General features: G+C 48.2%; 2 protein-coding genes across 5 annotated transcripts; both read right to left on the bottom strand.

Moving 5' to 3' along the window:
* Window position 1: 1 nt before the first annotated feature.
* On the bottom strand, window positions 2-1,566 carry LOC126507090 (putative testis-specific Y-encoded-like protein 3). Its single transcript, XM_050151258.1, has one exon. It carries the CDS (start codon window positions 1,373-1,375, stop codon window positions 107-109), a length of 1,269 nt encoding a protein of 422 aa, XP_050007215.1. The 5' UTR covers window positions 1,376-1,566; the 3' UTR covers window positions 2-106.
* Window positions 1,567-4,223: 2,657 nt separating this feature from the next.
* Window positions 4,224-18,169, bottom strand: Plagl2 (PLAG1 like zinc finger 2). Of its 4 annotated transcripts, none has more exons than XM_050150811.1 (3): window positions 18,034-18,169; window positions 12,591-12,951; window positions 4,224-9,226 (listed from the first exon to the last, which is right to left on the bottom strand). In XM_050150811.1, the coding sequence occupies exons 2-3, from the start codon at window positions 12,848-12,850 to the stop codon at window positions 7,996-7,998; spliced, it is 1,491 nt and encodes a 496-aa protein (XP_050006768.1). In that variant the 5' UTR covers window positions 12,851-12,951; window positions 18,034-18,169; the 3' UTR covers window positions 4,224-7,995. The 4 variants fall into 4 exon arrangements, with proteins under 4 accessions (XP_050006768.1, XP_050006769.1, XP_050006771.1 ...); XM_050150812.1 differs by lacking the exon at window positions 18,034-18,169 and adding an exon at window positions 14,407-16,899; XM_050150814.1 differs by lacking the exon at window positions 18,034-18,169 and adding an exon at window positions 10,736-10,857 and having other exon boundaries at window positions 12,591-12,728.
* Window positions 18,170-18,224: the final 55 nt, after the last annotated feature.

Below are 18,224 nucleotides of genomic sequence, written 5' to 3'. Positions count from 1 at the left end.
ATTCACAGGAGAGGAAGCAAACGGCAGCGCTCTGGCATGGACATAGGTAGGTAGGTTCACCGGCAGAGGAGTAGTCCTACGTAGGTGCCATGTACTGGAGCAGGACTTAGCCAGACTGGAACCCATAGGGCCTATGCAGAGCCTCTGGTGACCACCTTGCAAAGCCTGGTCTAGCTCTGCAGGGCCGTTGCCCCAGTAAGTAGTACTGCAAAGGGTTGGACCACAGGTCATCTTTAATGATCTGGGCCACCCTGTCAGTTTCTACAAGGCTATGCTGTGAAAACCAGCTGAAGAAGCTTCGCATGGTGTCGCGGTTCCTGTGCACCAAGGCTGGGGGTTCCTGGCCTCGGTGCCAGCGGATGCGAGTAGCCTTGGACACCACCCGGCCTGAAGGTCTACACTCATACTCTTTCACTATCGTCTCATTTTGGAAGTAGGGGTTGCTCCCAAACAGGAACTTGAACTTGCAACCTGTTCTGGTGTGTCTGAGCTCCCTCACCTCCAAATTTATCAGATAGCCAAGCATGTCTTCATCCCTAGGGCTGATCATGGTTGACAGCTGTGGGTGGTTCAGAAAAGCAGTGACCCAAAAGCCTGGAATGTTTTGGATGATGAAGCTCCGGCGGGCTAGGTGCAAACGGCGCATCCTCCCAAACCTGCGCTCCAGCGGAAGGTAGGCCCTGGCCCCGTCAGCCTGGGCACTCATGACCTCCAGCTCCCATTGGATGGCCTCCAGCGGGTCTACGATAAGGGCCCCTAGGTCCAGAATCCCCAAGCTCGCCTGGGCCTCTGCAACGCACTCCAGCTTTTCCCCCACCTCCACAGGCTTCTCCGCGGCTACGGTGGCCTCCTCAGTCGTCACTTCCTGGGCCTTTCCTCCGGTCCCCACCTGAGTCCCCCATCCTTGCATACAGCCCTCCGGGTTCAGGACGCTGGGCGTGGGAGCCTCTCCAGTGTTTTCTGGGGCAGGCAGTGTGGTCCCGGGGCTGGCTGTAAGGTCGGAAGACCCGTGTGCCCCAGCTCCGGGGACGCTGGACGCCGGGACGAGGCGCACATCCTGCTCTTGCCCAGGCGGTGGGTGCACGGCCAGCTCCAGAACTCCAATTCCCTGGCCCGCCATCTCCTGCTGAATCTCTGGATGGAGAGGTCCGGAAGCACCGGCAGGACTGTGGTGTTGTTGCCGCAGTAGGACGCTGGTGGCAGGCGGGGTCTCTTCTCTGGGGCGAGCTCCGCCCCTCGCACCCCCCTTTGCCGGATGTGACTTGCTAGGTTCCCTCCACTGCTGGGGACGGGGAAGACCACCCATGACAAACAGAACTGGTTCCAGGTTAGCAGGGCAGGTGTGGACTAGGCAAAAGGGCAACTGGAGCAGCATCCGGGCACAGGCTCAATCCTCAAACATGGTTATAACCTTCCACCGCGCAGGGGAGGACTGTTTCCCTTGCCTGGTTCTTTGCAGCTTTAGAGCATCAGGCAGCTAGGACACTTGCAGCCTTGCACAGGATATATTATACTGGCACAGGCAGAGGGCTGACCAGATTCAAACTGGAAAGTAAAGATAAGCATAACTGTCTGGCAATCAAGCTGCTGGAAAGGAAGGTACTAGAAGGATCAGGCCAGCAAAGATCTTAAATTGCTGCAAACCAGGAAGCAATCGTCGCTAGTCTGGTTCCCACAGGAGCTAGATACTCTTGGTTATTGCTGTTGAAATCAAGTGGTCCTTGCTTCACATGGCTCAGGCTCCAGACTGCCCCTTTGCTCAGTGGCAGCCATTTCAGAGGAGAATTTTAAAGGATACGTACGTGCTGGACAGTGGTGGCCCAAGCTTTTAACCCCTATAGGGGAGAGGTAGGTGACTCTGTGTTTGAGGCCAGCCTGGTCCAGGACAGCTAGGGCTACACAGAGAAAGCCTGTCTCAAAAATCCAAGGTGGCAGTGATGCCCCGGGCGTAGGGAGGGGTGGAATTCTATGTACAAATTGAGGTCTTTGTTTTGTGTTTTTGTTTTTCGAGATAGGGTTTCTCTGTGGTTTTGGAGCCCGTCCTGGAACTAGCTCTTGTAGACCAGGCTGGTCTCGAACTCACAGAGATCCGCCTGCCTCTGCCTCCTTCAGCAAATCCTACCGGCGTGCGCCACCACAACCGGCCAAATTGAGGTCTTGACTCAAAAAACAAAAAAAGGGCCAAACAAGGTGACAGAGCACTGAGAGGCAGAGACAGTGGGATCTGAGTTTGAGGCCACACTGGTCTATATGCTGAGTTACATGGGGCTACGTAAGGCTGTGATAGCTAATCTTGGTCAAGTTGACACACCTGGGAAGAGACCTTCAATCGAGGAACTGCCTCCATCATACTGGTCTGTGGCGTATCTGCCGAATACTTTCTTGATTAGTAATGGATGAGGAGAACACAGCCCATCATGGGTGGTGCCATCTCTGACTGCGGGGAGCGGAGGAAGCCTTGCCAGTGTGTATTACTTGTACACACTGAGGATCAATGCCTCAGACCCACAGGAACTGGCAAAGCCTTCGTCTGGTCCTGTGGGAATGCTGATTAAGTTCAGAAAGCTTGAGACCTGAGACTGTTCGCCCACAGAGACCTCCTACCAAGACTAGCTAACCCTTCCTTCCCGGGCCGAACATAATAAAATCATGGAGGTTCCAACTGCTACGTAGTTGGTTTGGCTCCATAAGAGGGAACACCAAACTAATCCCAGCTTTTCATACATGTTTGTCCTTCGTTCTTATTCCCTCATCTCAGTCTTCCAGGGAACCCGTTTGCAGGACCAACTCATGCATGGTCTCTCAGTTCCTGCCCTGTTTGAGTTCTTACTCTAACTTCCCTATGATGGACTGTAACCTATATGATGAAATAAACCCTCTCATCCCCAAGCTAGTTTTGGTCACTGTTTTATCAAAGCAACAGGAAGAAACTTGGATAGGGACCGGGTCATAAAAAAAAATAAAGTAAAAAAAAAAAAGACTGAATGCAGGGGCTGTGTCTGGACAGACGAAGAGCCTGGATGGAACTGCCCTTGCACTCCACAGTCCTTCAAGTGTGGCTGCATTCCTGTGATCTCAGCTCCCAAACTACGGAGGTCAGCACACTGAACGCCTCCATATCTCTGCCTAGATGTCCTCACAATATCCTCCAGAAAACCTTCAGCTGCATCCAGAGGACACCACAGCTCTATCTGAACCCCCTAGATCAGCGGTTTTTCCACCTTCCTAATTCTGCAACCCTTTAATACATACAGTTCCTCATGTTGTAGTAACCCCAACCATAAAATTATTTTTGTTGCTACTTCATAACTAACTTTGCTACTATATGAATCACAATGTAAATATCTGATATACAACTCCTGTGAAAGGGTTGTTCAACCCATAGGTTGAGAACCACTGCCCTTGACACTTCCTAGACTGAATCTCTTGGGGTCCTAGCTGGAGTTCTGACCACTGGGGTAGGCAGGATATTTGTCAAAGGAGAGGCTAAAATAAGGAATCTGTCCCGTCTTTGTGTGCCAAATCACCTGCACATTGCTGCTTCTTGTCCTCATTGCCTCTTGGACTACACTCCGAGTGACTGTTTGCCTTTGGACACTGTTTCCAATCCCCTAGATGAGAAGACCTCAGTGCAAGGGGTGGGGCCTGGGAGGGCAGTGACAATCTGTTAAGAGACAGGCCAAGTAATAGTGTCAGGTGAGCCCACATCAGCCTGGAAGCACTATCTAAACAGTGTTTGAGCACAGACGTGTAAAGCTGGGTCCTAGCTGTTAAAACATGTGCACCTTAGGGAGCCTAAAAAGGGTTCTCTTCCTTTCAGAACTTCATGAAGACATCTAAAATCACCGTCCACTCCAAGATACCAAAGGTGAATCTTTCTAGGACAATCAGCTGCACAAAAGTGGGCCAGATAATTAGTAATGATGAGATTGAACACGTTTGAGCCTCTGCATCAAAACAATTGTGCAGACTGAACTACTTCTGACATTTTCAGTTATGTAACACTTCAGTGTTTAAAGCCCATTTGATCTGGGTTTTCTGATCCTCAAGTCCAATGAAGACAATGAAGCCACTTACCTCAAAGACATTCAGTTAAGATCCACTGTTTGCCTCACCAGCATTACCCTGGATGCTAAAGAAGCCTGCCTGCAGGTTCCCATTCTTCACAATTTCAGGCTCACTCCAACCCTTCCCCCAATAAACAGGCTCAAAACTGCAAAGCACATCATTCAGAAGTTTTTAATAAACAACTTCATTATAAAAACTTTTTTTGAAAATTAATTCTGTAAAACATTGAAAAATCTACTTTAACAAAGATATGCCCTGTGCATTTTCTAATGGCACTTATATTTTACAATTAAAAACCTTGTTTTATATAAAGCCAAAAATACTCCAAGAGGTTATTCACTGTGTTTACAAAGTGCTAGAAGGTTTTTGTCTTGTAATTTTCTTTCTTTAAATAATCTGGCATTAAGAAAGAGTGGCTCCAAAGCTTCAACCAACTGGGAGTAAGAGAAGGGTGTGAAGTAGTGTTCAGGAATTCTAGTGCCGGACACGCAGAGGTTGCGCATGGGAGAACTGGCAGATGACACAGGCAACACCTGAAGCAAGTTGGTAGGAACCACTCCACACAGTCCAAGATTACACCATGAACACCCTTTCCACACCACAAACCCCACTCTCCAGTGGTGAAAGTCACAGCCACTTCCTTCTACAGCAGGTTCAGAGCTCCAGGAGAGGCCAGGGTGAGGTCCCAGAGAAATCTGGACTTTTCTGGCCAACACCTGCCTAAGGCAAAGTTTCTTATTACATAAATATCCTTGTTAAAAAGCAAAATATTGATCCTGTATAATACAACCTGTTTTTTTTTTTTTCTTTTTTTTTGTTTTTGTTTTGTTTTGTTTTTTAAATCGTGGAGAAGGGGTAGGGAAAATAGCTACCAAAAAGGGAAGGGAAAACTTAAAGGCTACTAAGGGAGGTTTAGGGAGATTTCAACTTATGACAATATCTACGAACAAAAAAGCAATCACACCTGCTTCCCCAGATTTGCATTAACAAAAACACCACGTAAAGTCGGGGAGAGACACACTGGCGCACCCTTCCCTGCCTCCCACCTGTTTAAGATGGTGCTAGGATCCTCTGAGCCGACACCTGGGCATGCTAGTCCCTGGCCCCAGGACAGTCCTCAACTCTGACAGCCTGTGCAGGCTGAGGGGCGCTTGCCCCTGTGCAGTGCATTGCTGACAGGCTAGAGTATGTGGCAAGGAAAGGGGACATCATTCTTTTCTGGTCCCTGATTGGTCTGTGCCACACACACACCATGGCTCCTGTCCTGGGCAGATGACCCTCTGGCTCTCTTGGCCTCATAAGGGGTACTTAAATGAGTTTGGGCACCGAGTACAGAGCAAATTATTTTCATCCTTTTAACAACTGGCCAAAAAGGCTCTTTTGGGTGGTAGGTTGGGGAAAGAGTTAAGAAACTGCAGGGTGGTTTGTGGTCCGAAAGAGTGAAGGCAGATAACCAGCGTTCACAGTGATAGGAAATTTCCTTAGGTAAGGACACTGAGAAAAGCTGAAAAACAGAAAGGATGGATGAGGAAAGGCAAAGAGAAAAGACTGGAGGTGGGAGCAAGGCCCCAGCTACAAGATTTACAATAGGTGCTCTGCTGTCCTATGAGCACCAAGGGAGGACAAGCTCAGGAGAACAGATCTCCTCAAATAGCCCAGTGCACTATACTGTGTGGCTGGAGGCTACTGGCTTCTGAAAACAATAGGGAGGTGGCAGGCAAAGGGAGAAAGGGGCCTGGGTCTAGTGAAGACCAAACACAAGGAAAATGGCAACAGCGAGTTCCACTTGGATTCTCACATGCCATTTCCTGTAATACGAGTCCCAACAACATGCATAGCATGCAGGAGATGGTTGCGTACCAAGGTAGACGCTTTTAAAAATAAACCTTAATTAGTCCCTGGGACTCACTGAAACTAATCTTTAGAAGCAAATCACCTAGTCTGATTCCAATCCTGTCAGACGTAGTTATATCCAGTTTTTTTGTTGTTGTTGTTTTTTATTTTAAAAAGGTATTCCAAGCTACCTTGCTTAAATCAAAACATCTTATTCACTCCACATTGCTTCCAAACAAGGGCCAGGGAGTTAAATCTGAAGGTTTTCACCTCAAACAAGGAGTACTGGCCTGGGCTGAAGCAGGAGTCCAGGTCTTGGACCTGCACAGTTCCCAATGATAAACTGAAGTGAATCTAGACAGAAGGGAGGGGACAGGGAAGAACTGGTGGGAGATTGAGGCAGTTCCTAGGTAGTCTGTCCTGAAACCCTAGTGGAGGAGCCAGCAAAAGGCACCACTAACAGAAGTGCCCAGGCTGCTGGCTACATCTGTAAGAGTTAACAGTAAAGAGGTAGAAGTGTGTTTCTGAATTAGAGAGGTGTCTCAAAAGGTTCCACAATGATGGTCCCTGAGCTGCCTCCCTTCCATGCATGGGAAAAGCCCATACAGAACCGAGATGAAATGGGAGTAGGGATCCGACTGCTCTGGGCAAGGGCTGTGCAGTCTGTGGCAGAGAGCCCCAAGTCAGCAGAAGAACTAACTTCTTGCAAGAAACACTGCTAGATACTCAGGGCAACTGAGGGGACCACGACAAGTTGAAGGTCTTCAACGGAGAGCAGAGAAGACAATGCACAGTGCCCAGAGTCCATGGGGACTGCGAAGCAGGGAAAGGAGAAGGGACGCTGTAGGTAAGAACATTTTGGTATGAGAGGCAACAATGATTTGATAGATTAGGACTCAACTATCTGCCCAATCCTAACTTTCTAGAAACTCCTCTGACAGTTCCATTCTGTCCTAGAGAAAGGACAAGCAGGAGGGAAACAAACACAGGGCACATTCCCTCTTCTCTGCTAACCAGCCCAGAGCCCAGAACCCCTCCTTCCAAGACAAATACAACAGCTCATGATGTCCAGGGTGGGGCTAGAGACTGGGGAAATGGTGGATATGGATGCCTTTCATTTCTTCCTCTCTCCAGTTCAGGAGGATGAAGGTGTCATGATGTACTTGGAGAAAAACCAAATTGCAGACCTGTGAGAAAGCTGCTCCAATCTTCTTGCCTATCTCCTGTGGACACTGCCACGGAAGGCAGGAACAGAAGCAGTCATGGAGATGGCAGAAACTGAAGCAGTCCAAAGTCAGTTTATTTCCCCACAGGGGAAAAAAATGTGACCTCAAGTGAAGAGAAGTCAGCAAGACCCGACTCCGCCTTGTAAACAGGGTTCCAGTTAACACCAGGTACCAAGTGGTTCAGGCTGGTGGCAACTGAAATGGACTGGTGGGAATGGATTCACGGTGTGTAAACAGTGTTCACTGCAATTACTCTAAGGCTAACAGTGTGGTGAGGGAGGTGAAATGGTGTGTCTGAGGAGAATGTGTAAACGGTACCGTTGCTGGACAACACTGACTGAAATGGAGCTGCTGGTAGAGTAGGGATTGCTGAGAATAGAGCCCCTCTTTCCTGCCTGGTAGCCGGAAGCAGGTAATAGTCAAGAGACCTTCCACAGCAGGGACTCAACAGCCACCTGCTGGAGGGTCTACAGGTTGGGACCAGAAGGCGGGCTTCTTAAGCTATTTCTCTTGAGGTCATACAAGTAAAACCCTCTGTCTCCAAGAGGCTTCCCCTTCTCCAGATTGAAGGTGGTTCTGATGCTTTGGAGAGACAGAGGGCTAAAAATAGCTCCCAGTTCAGATCAAAAAATAAAAGTAAAAATACCTGAAAGTCCTATGATAGATTGTTCACGGGGCTGGGTTCAAGGATCTCTCTAGATTGATCCTGGAGCCTGAACCCCTAAACCAAGTGCTCCATATAGACACTGGAATTCTCTTTTTGAACCCAGCTCTGAAAGCTCAGCTGCCTTCATGGGAGAGGTGGACGGGGTGGGTACTTAGGCTCCCTTGCAGAACCAAAAGACTGAGTGGGGGACCTCCATGGGGGCTACTGGAATGCTTGGTGGAAACGAGGCAGGGTGGTGGTACTCAGGCCAGAGGTGAAGACAGGAGGCAAGGAGTGCAGAGGTCCAAAGTTCAGGGGTCCCCCAGCTCCAGGGGAATCTTGAGGCTGAGCTTGCAGAGTGGTGAGCAGAGGCTGTGCTTCAGCTTGGGAGTAGCCCATGACCAAGCCTCCTGTGGCCCCTGGCGGGTTACATGGGGGTAGGTTGAGTGGAAGAAAGCCCAGTAAATGAGAGAAGTCCACATTAGCAGCGCAGAGGGCCTCAGAGAGGTTGGCGGGACTCTTGGTGAGCAGGGCTTCATCTAGAAGGGCTGCAGCTGCCGCTGGCTGAGGTGAGGCGGGCTGGGGTTCAGCCGATGAGAGAGAGAGGCTTCCAGGAAGCTCTGCCAGAAAACTATCCACCTCCACTTTGGGCAGTTTGTCAGGCAAGTATGAGGTAGATCCAAGCTGGTATTTTGGAGGGAGCTGAGCTGAGGAGGAGATAGGAGAAGATTCCAGAGGGTAACTCATACCCATGGGTAGCGTGTTGTGCACCAGCGAGTGTGGCACGCCCGCGCTGGGCATGGTAGGGATGTGGGCACCATACATACCCATGGGCAACATGCTAGGAAAGGCCTTGGCCCCCATCACGTCCCGAGAAGCCATGCAGAGCACGGGGCTCAGCTCTTCCTTTACACTGACTGTGGAGCTGCAGCTGAGTAAGCCTAACATATCCACTGGCTCTGTCTTGATCTTGAGCAGCTCCTGTGAATGGCTCTTCTTGACATGGCGTGTCAGGTGATCCTTGCGGCCAAACCTCTGGGCACAGTACTGGCACAGAAAGTCTTTACGACCAGTGTGGACCACTAAGTGCCGTCGAACATCCTTCCGAGTATAGAACCGCCGGTCACAGTGGTCACAGGGGTGCTTTTTCTCCTTGGCACCTCCTGCAACCCGGCGTGAGTGAGCTTTCAGGTGCTCCAATAGGGCCTGGGTACTCTCAAAGGTCTGCAGGCACACCTTGCAGCTGAGATCACCACTGCTGGCAGCATGCATGGCCAGGTGGCGACGGTAACCCAGCTTTGTATTGTAATTCTTACCGCACTCAGAGCAGTGAAGGGCCTCCTTGTTGGGGTCGTGGGTCTGCAAGTGGTTCCGCAGATGGTCCTTTCGGTGAAACATCTTGTCACAGTACATGCACTGGTGGGGTTTCTGGGCCGAGTGGGTGGCCATGTGCCTGGGGGTAGGGATAGAAGATGGGGAGAAAGCTGAAAGAGGGAAGTTCAAAGGGCTAACTAGACAACCAGATGTCTATGAACAGGAAACTACATTAAGAAATTTCAATAAAGCCATGCAACAGAATACCATAACAACTATATTCTACCAATATTCCTATAAAATGCATTATCATTCTTTTTGTTGTTGTTTTTTCAAGATAGGGCTTCTCTGTTTAACAGCCTTAGCTGTCCCGATTTAGTAACAAACATGAACAATCTAAGTTTACTAACAGGGAATTTGTTATACAATTGCTAAGTTTGTAATGTAACTATGATATTTAAGAAGTGAGCTTTATATGTACCTTTAAGGAATAAGCTTCTTAGAGATATTAAGAGGAAAAAGTGTGTGGAAGGTGGACAGAGGCACATGCCTTTAATCCTAGCACCTGGGAGGAAGAGGGAGGCAGATCTCTGAGTTTGAGGTCAGTCTGGTCTACAGAGTGAGTTCCAAGATAGTCGAAGCTACAGAGAGAGAAATCCTGTCTCAAAATAAAAAAATAGAAAAAAATAAAAAAAGGAAAAAGCAATAGTACATAAAGAATGATATTTGTTACATAAAAAAATAAGGCATTGCTTGTATGTGCTTGCAAATAAGAACTAGGTATCACTGGCAGCTTGAGAGGGAAAAAAGTAAAAAATTGGACAGTGTATAAATGGACTTGACGGAGAACTTTCATTGCAAGTCTTTTAATACCTCCTGAATTCTGAGTCTGTGAAGAATTTCCTCTTCAAAAGTTTACATTTAATTTTTTAATGTTACAATAAAGGGAAAAATGAAATATGAAATGTATGTAAACCTCCTGATCTGTAACAAGTTCCCAAGATATACAAGGACAAGTCAAAAAAGGAAGTTCAACAGTACATGTAATACACCCCCTTTTGAAAACCAAAAGGAGAATACACATTTGAATGTCTCAAGGATTCATAAGAAATGAATCCCACCAGCTGCCTTTGGGAGAGAAATAGCTGTGATGAATTTGAGGACAATTCATTTTTCACTACTTGTATCATTTCAATTGCTTATTTCCTCATTGTCCCTTAGTTCACATGTCTCCTGTCTGACTGGAAAGCAGCCCAGAGCCCAGGAACTGGATCCATATACATTCAGAATCAATTCACCAAGACTTTAAGGCCTAACATTTGCCAAGCTGCAGGTGAAGTGTCATTAACATTCTCCAGTTAAGGACAGGAAGCACCAGGTAGCCCCACCCATCAGTCAGTCAGTAGCAGAGGCTGTATTTAAACACTGACCCTCTTGAGACAGCACATCATAGCTGCGTCTAGTACCCCATGACCTTTTCTATATAGAGAATCACCTTGTGTTATGTGTATGCATTCATGTTTATGGGTGTTATCAACCTCCTGAAATACTGGCAGGATGGCACATGAGAGGCCATGCTGAAGGACTCAGTCTGTTTCCTTTATTTCTCGGGTAGAAAAATAAGGCCCAAAGAAGTTCAGAAACTCACAAAGATCACAAGTAAATTCTGCCAAAGCTCTTGCCTCTTGGACCAGGATTTTTCTATCAGTCTCTCACTGGTACTCAGACCACCACAATAAAGTCCAAGAAGATGTCCCTGATTAGGGTCCCCTAAGATAGAGAAGCACACAGAATCAACACATTCTAGGTCTACACAACTGTCCTGAGGGCAATCCTGCCCTCCACACAACCCCAGATGCCTATCTTGGTTCCTTCCTCCCAACTGTTTTCCAGATGAGGAACTGGGGCTTTCTGTGGTCATCTCATTGTATTTACGGGTGTGCTGTCTGTCTTCATTACTGAGAAAGTATACTCCAAAGTTTTTACTTATGTGTAAAAAACAAACAAGAGTTAGCCCCCCCCCCCCATCCTTCTTGCTCACTATTCTGTCCCTAGCAATGAGGACTGTTTGGTACATAGCAGGAGATTAATAAATAATAGGTAGGTGAATGGCTAGATGCACCAGGTTAGTCTACCTCATTTGATCAGGACAAGTTCATGGTTTCTTTACTGGAAAGGCAGGGGATCAAGTGAATATAAATGGCTCTCATCAGGTCCTTTCCCTAACAGAGCTGCTCTTATCTACCATAAAAAGGGCTTTCACATTCTCTTTCACTTTAAGTAAGGGTTCTTGGGTTTACAAATTTCAGGAAAGGAGCTGACCCACAGAGCAGCAGGGACTCTACACAGACAGAAACAACCATCTGATTAGCAGGCTGAGTCAGAAGCAGCAGCACTGCGGGACCAACACTCTGGGATCCTGGCTAAGTCACGAGAACCCCAGCTTTAGAATGAACAGATTAGACCACAGGATCATCTTTCTAAATTTCTAAGACCAATTCCTAACTTCTGACTAAGATTCTGATAATTTACCTGCCAGGAATGGAGGAAGTACTGAAAAAAAAAAAAGTTAAGTCTAATTTGTTCATGGCTGCTTTACACTATATTCATCAGATTCTATTTGTCTCAATAAAAATACCACCATTTTTAGGCCAGGCGGTGGTGGTGCACGCCTTTAATCCCAGCACTCGGGAGGTAGAGGCAGGCGGATCTCTGTGAGTTCGAGACCAGCCTGGTCTACAAGAGCTAGTTCCAGGACAGGCTCCAAAACCACAGAGAAACCCTGTCTCGAAAAACCAAAAAAAACCCCACCATTTTTGATGAGGCAGGGATTCTTAGAATTCTAGGCTAACTCAGGCTACATAAGGAACTCCTTTTTCAAAACAGACAAACACTAATTTTATTTGTCTGGTGTTTAAAAATTTTTTTTGGTGGGGAGGAGGGTTTGAGACCGGGTTCCTGTGTGTAGCCTGGCTTCAAACTCACTGAGATCTACCTGTCTCTGCCTCTCTAGTGCTAGAATTAAAGGCGCGTGCCTACTAAAAAAAAATTTTTTTTTACTACATTTATTTTGCGTGTACATGTAAGTGTTTAGGGGCCAGGGACAACTTGCAGAAGTCAGTTCTTTTCTTCCACCATGTGGGTCTCAGGGACTGAACTCCGACTGTTAGGCATGGCAGCAAGCACGGAGCCAGTTCAATAGGCTCTAGGTGGTTTATTTAGAAACAGTCTCACTCTGTCGCCCAAGCTGGCTTTGAACTTGTGTGACTCTTCTGCTTCTGCCTTGTAAGTGCTAGAATTACAGGCATGCGCCTCCATGCCCAGCTAAACACTATTATTACTCAGTGAGTGACTTCAAATGGTTAGAGTTCAGAGTACACTCACAGGACAATTTTGTCTTTTACTCTTTTGCTACTAATGAAGTCCCACACTCAGCTAAGTCTCTCTCTGGTTTTGACCTCTGGGAAGCTGGGGTCTAAAAGAGGTATGGGAGTGTCACCTACCTATACAGCTTGTACTTGGAGGCAAAAGCCTTGCCACAGTGCAGCTGAGGGCAGCTATACGGTCTCTGCTCCGGATGGGGAAGGCTGTGAGGCCTTAGCTTCTCCCCATTTGAGAAAGGTGTCCCCGAGATTTCACATTGGCACTTCACTTGACTCTCTGCCTCCCGGCCCCGAGGCCTGGGAACTAGTTTCCAGCCCACTTCCTCCTCCTGCTTTGCATCTTGAATCCAGGGAGGGACGCTGGTGAAAAATGTGGTCATGGCAAGGCTAATGGCAGAGGGCCATGTTATTCAGAAAGCCTCCCCATCGGTTCTGCTCAGTCACAGTCTCCAACGCAGCCTTTAGAAAACAGTCTCTTCACCTGAAACAGAGTACCTGGTGTTAGGAAGACCCATGCCAAGGGCACAGAGGCTCTAACAAACACCTCCCAGACCTATACCCAGCCATCTCCTCCCACTTAGTAGTGGTGTGACTTTCAAACAAGCACGTGCTTCCCTGACCTGCTTCCTTATTTACAAAACAGACACAACCCTCAAAATCATGTTTTGGAGGTCAATGCAGCAATGACTATAAAGCTTCCACTGGTACTTGGTGCTTGCCAGTGCTCATCAGGGTTATTCTAGTAGCTCTAGGCTAGAAGAGACAAGGTAATCCGAGGAATTAAACTTACCCTTCATTTTTACATCATCCCATAAAGCTTAGATAGCTTTCCTCCTCCTCTCCCTACTTCACTCCATCCTCTATTCTTCCCCTCATCAGAGGTGCTAAGGAACAATAAATATCCATAAGGCAACAGAGAACGAGAACCCTTTCATAGGAAATTCAGACCCAAACTAGGCCCTGTGCCACATGCACTTCTTAGCACCAGGAGGTTCCTTCTAGAGAACCTAGAAGTTGCCTCCAAGAATTTTCCCTAAACTAGTGCCAGTCCTACCCTGACCTCTACTGCCTTTCTGGATCTTTTGTTGTCCAGGTCCATCTTTACCTAAGTCGTGGTTTTTTGTTTTCTTTTAAACCACAAAAACCCACAGTGCTGAATGGTTCATTCTAGCGACTCAGAGGGTACACATGCAATTCTCTACTAAGACAAAACATTCTTGGAATGTAAGTCCTCACCGACTAATCTGAGGGATCCTTCTGTATTCCTTTCATTTCCATATACCTAACATCTAGAGAAGGAATTTCAACTTCCTTTTAAATGAGTACGTTACTCACTGAACTCAAGTTGATTCTCAGGGTCTTAATTTATGCCCAGAAATTCTAGTTTAAAACTGAGTTTGCCACCCTCCAAAGAAGCCAAAACTTGAAATTTGACCCTTCCCCTTGTTGGTGACAGTGGTGTAGTAAGGAGAGGAAGACAGAGTAACAATAACACAACCCTTTCCTGACACCAAATCAGAAACTATCCCAAAATTTAATCATGAGGATTTTCCACGTAAAGAGAGCAATGATGGTGTATCTGGAAATTGGCTATAAGAATCTGGGGAGAGCTTCAACTGCACAAACTAGCTGTGGATCATGGAATGCTTGCTCAGCTAATCAGCACCTGCTGCTTACAGTGACCATTCATCCAACAGACTGGCCATGAACGAGATGATCGTATCAGCGGGTTCACGCCCCAGAGAGCTTTGCTCATCATACCATGAGCTACATCCTGTTCAGGAATCATTCCTTTTGTTAAAAAAATACTGTAATGTAATATGACAGGCATTTCTCCTCACAAGTGGGGATTTGCCTAAAATCATCTGCACAAAAGTGGCAGTATTTGTATTAATCATGTACAGGAAAGAGCAAGAAATTACTGAAAAATACTCACTTGAGTTATCCTGGAATATCTGCCTGTTCTCTATACATCTCAAAGGCATCTGATGGCTGGCTTTCATTGTTCAAACTCACTCCCCTCCTGCGCAAGGGTGGAATTACCTGTTTATACCAGCGATTACTATGTACCCTGGAACTAGAGAGAATGAGCTCCAAGTATGCATGTCTAGTTTAGAGAGAATTTCCCATACCTTCAAAGTCAAATTCCGCTCCCGCTTCATATCTAAATCATGCATCTCAGCCTTAGAAGTTGGGAATGGCAGCTAGAGGAAAGCAAGTCACACTGCTCTAGCTGATGAGAGAAGGGAGCCTATCTCTGGAAATTCCGCACAAACTCAGAGAGAGAATGGTACATCCCCACCTCCCACACGTCCACCTCATCTGTTCTGGTGAACATGCACAAACAAGACACAGCAGTTTAGCATGTTGGCACTGAAAGAGTGAGTAATGGGCTTCTAGGAAACAGGCTGTTAGTGGCTAAGAGCTCGTGAAGATGCAGACAGAACCAGAGGAGGAAGGTGGGAACCACGTGCTCAACTTCAGCATTAATGAGGTTATGGCTTTAGAAGAAAAGAGTCACCACCTTGATCCTACTCCCCTAGACCTCTGAGAAAACAGCAAGATCCTTACCTATAATCAGTGGCCACCAGGCTGCTGGGCAGCCACAGTTGCTGGTATTACCTAGGAACCTTTTGGGGATCTAGTCTGACTTTCTCTGTGTCCTTTGTCTACATACTCCTCTGATTCAAAAAAATCCTGAGTTTGATTCATGAATCAGACCTAGTTCTTCATACTTCCTGTCAAAACTGTGAAAGAATGTTGCTTCTCCCCAAAGCTGCTCTTCTGGTCTCACTCTAACTGTAGCTATGGAGAAGCTGACAGAACCTGTTTCCATAAAACAAACACAATCCCTCCCAGGGACTGGTATAAGTCAGTGTATTTTCAGCCCAAGATTCTTCTGGCATCTGATCTGAAGGGGGAGGCAGCACGGAAAGAACCTTGGACTTGCTATCAGACGAGCCACCACTCACTGGCTGTGAAACCACAGGCAGGTTATTTCATTTCTCTGAACCTTACTCTCCTCAATTTCTGGAAGAGATTCATTCTCAATCTGTACATTTTCTAGAGGATGAAGTGAAGAAGTGGCACTATTTAGAGTAACATGAAATGTGAACAAATGAAGCCCACAAGGGCAATATCGCTGCTGCCTCTCTTCATGAGGGCCCAGTGGAACTTCTCTCTCCCTCTTGGTGTTACTTCTCATGCCTCAAAGTCAGTTTCCTTCCCTTCCCAACATCTCAGAACTCAGCCTTCCTCTTTTCCCTCACTGTTAACCCTCACCACCAGCCCTTTACCTCCCTCCAGCACATCCCTGGGTCAGAGTTTTCTCTTGCCTGGATGACCACTTTATTATGCCCTCTTCTATTATTAAAGTTCCATACCCAAAGTAAGAATGCTTGCTCAATGCTCTCTGTGGCCTTTAGAAGCTCCGGTCTGTCTTCTGTAGTGCTGTGATGTAGGCTGCCCTCTGATGAAACTATAGTTTTTATGGTGTTACATCATCTCTATAGAAACTGCGTTCTTTCTCCATTATTAGCCTGTTTCCTCATCTGTAAAGCTAAAAATACTTACCTCACAGTCTGGTTGTAAGGATTATTTTAGTCAGGTATGCAAAAAGCTCAGCATTAGGTTTGGCCTGCTCAAAGTGCCCAGCAAAAGAAAGCTATTATCTTGGTCTTTGTACTGAATTTTGTGTTCCCACCTTCGGCTGCCACAGTCCAATTTTCCCAACTCTCCCCATCAAATAATGTTGAGCCAGCAGTTTCTGCAGCAAGGAAAGGGTTAATCTCTGAGTGTTCTTAACCAAAGAGACCCACAGAGGATTAACAGCTCCACTTCAGTGACTACCCTAAAATAGCTTTTATCCCTCCTGCCCAAGAGCTACTTGGGGACCTGAAGAACTCAATTCAACACCTGCCTAGGAGGAAACACACCCAGAAAGGTTCTTGGAGGTGGGATCTTCCCTCAAAAGAACTTAAAATAGCAACTGGGAAATTATAAATAGTGTTAGAAGGGAAAACAAAGCAGGCCTTGACCTGGGCAACAGAAACAAATCCAGAGGCACACTGGTTGGCTGGAAAACAGCAAGGGCCGGAGGAATGGAAATAGCTGCTCGTTTCCTGAGGCCAGCACACACACACACCACTCCGGAATGGTGGGAGAATTAAATTACAGGGAGGCCCGAGAGTCTCAATGACTTGCATCATTCCAAGAAACATCAAACAGGATTAACAGGGGTAGGATTTACTCTCAAGCTGCTAGTTCTTCTGTCAGTGTAGATGGGCCTCTTCGGAGTCCCTTTGATTCCCTATTTCCTCGGATTCCCGCTGCCTCCCACCCCTGGGGAGCCCTTGAGCAAATGGCTGCACCTCAGTCCAGCCTCATTTCCACCTACAACCCCCCCACCTCCAACTGCAACTCAGTCCAGCCTCATTTCCACCTACAACCCCCCCCCCCCCCCCCAACTCAGCTGCTTTCCTAGGGAAGAGAGGGTTAGAAACCCAAGGCCAGACTTATCACGGCCCCGGGCTGACAGGTGGAAAAACACACAAGCCAGGAGTCAGGCTATGCGGGCAGGTGAAAGCACGCACTCCCCTCGGCAGCCAGGACCCTTTTCCCTTCTGTCCCAAGGACGGACGGACCACAGCACAGCGCTGGGGCTGTAGGCAAACAGGCTGGCCCTCTGACCAGCTGCTAGATCACCCCATTTTGTGTGAAATGTTAAATTCTCCCTACGAGTGGAAGATGGCACTTGGAGGAGGGGAGAAAATAAGAATTCAGAAAGAAGTCTAGATAGGGTCTCCAAGATGGGAAGAGCAAGCGTGCACGGTAAAGAATCACGAACACGGTATTTGGGTCTCTAAGAGACCACCACGAGAAAGAGGTAGGGAGATTCCATAGGTCGGAAGAGGCTGGGGGGGGGGGGTGAGGACAATTTCAAGAGGGTCTAGAAACGGGACTCTCCCGATGGAAAAAAAATGTCTAAAGTTTCCTCAATACGGTCACTGGGAGGCAACTACAGGTAGGACCTTATTTGGGGTTCTTCAGACCGAGGTATTGGAGCGAAGCCTCAAAGTAAGTTTATGAAAGTCTGGAAAACGAAAGAGCGGAGAGGACTATTTGGAGCAGGAAAGGGGGTTATGTGGGTCGGAGTAGGCGTGTCCGAGGAGAGAGCAGGTGCAGCTTATCTATGCCCCCCAGACCGCGGTCCCGAGGAAGGTCAGCAGCGTGTTATCTGGGTCTCCAGGGAGTCTGGGGGGCGGGGGGTCGACAGTGGGGGACCCCCGGGGCTCAGTCTCCAGGTCTAGGAATGGAGGGAGCCTGAAAGACTTGTTCCGGTCCCCGGGGCACAAGTCTGAGGTCCGGGAAGCGTTTTCGTCACCACGGGGCCTATCCGGGGCCCGGCTGCGGCAGAGGGGGCCCCCAGTCAGGGGTGTGGGCGACCGCGCTGGGCGGCCCGAGGTGAGGGGCGCCGCCGCTCCGAGTGCCGGGCGTGTAGGTACAGCGCGACGGCCTCCCGCCCCGCTCCCCACCATCCCCCAGGACCCTCGCCGGCACTCACTGCGCTCGGGACCCCGCGCTGCGGGCAGGGCCGCGCTCGGGCTCCGCCAGGCCCGCTCAGGCCCCGGTAGTGGCGGCGGTCGGGCCATTGTGCGGTGCATTGTGGGAGCCGCGCGAGCGGGCGCTCGGGTCGTGGAGGGGGCGGTGCCGCGGGCTCTCTATGGTCCCGCCCGCCCGCGGGCTAGAGCGGCC

Source organism: Alexandromys fortis, unplaced genomic scaffold (genome assembly GCF_014885135.2).
Source record: "Alexandromys fortis isolate MF-2015 unplaced genomic scaffold, M_Fortis_MF-2015_v1.1 scaffold_27, whole genome shotgun sequence".
Lineage (NCBI taxonomy): Eukaryota > Metazoa > Chordata > Mammalia > Rodentia > Cricetidae > Alexandromys > Alexandromys fortis.
This window is presented reverse-complemented; position numbering and strand designations above follow the sequence as displayed.

What these genes read in the sequence shown, in the direction of transcription:
- LOC126507090 (XM_050151258.1), bottom strand. Translation starts at nt 1,375, where the DNA reads ATGCTGCTCCAGTTGCCCTTTTGCCTAGTCCACACCTGCCCTGCTAAC.
- Plagl2 (XM_050150811.1), bottom strand. Translation starts at nt 12,850, where the DNA reads ATGACCACATTTTTCACCAGCGTCCCTCCCTGGATTCAAGATGCAAAG. An exon ending in TCCAAGTACAAGCTGTATAG is followed by an intron (nt 9,227 to 12,590) that starts GTAGGTGACACT and finishes CCCTACCCCCAG; the next exon opens with GCACATGGCCACCCACTCGG.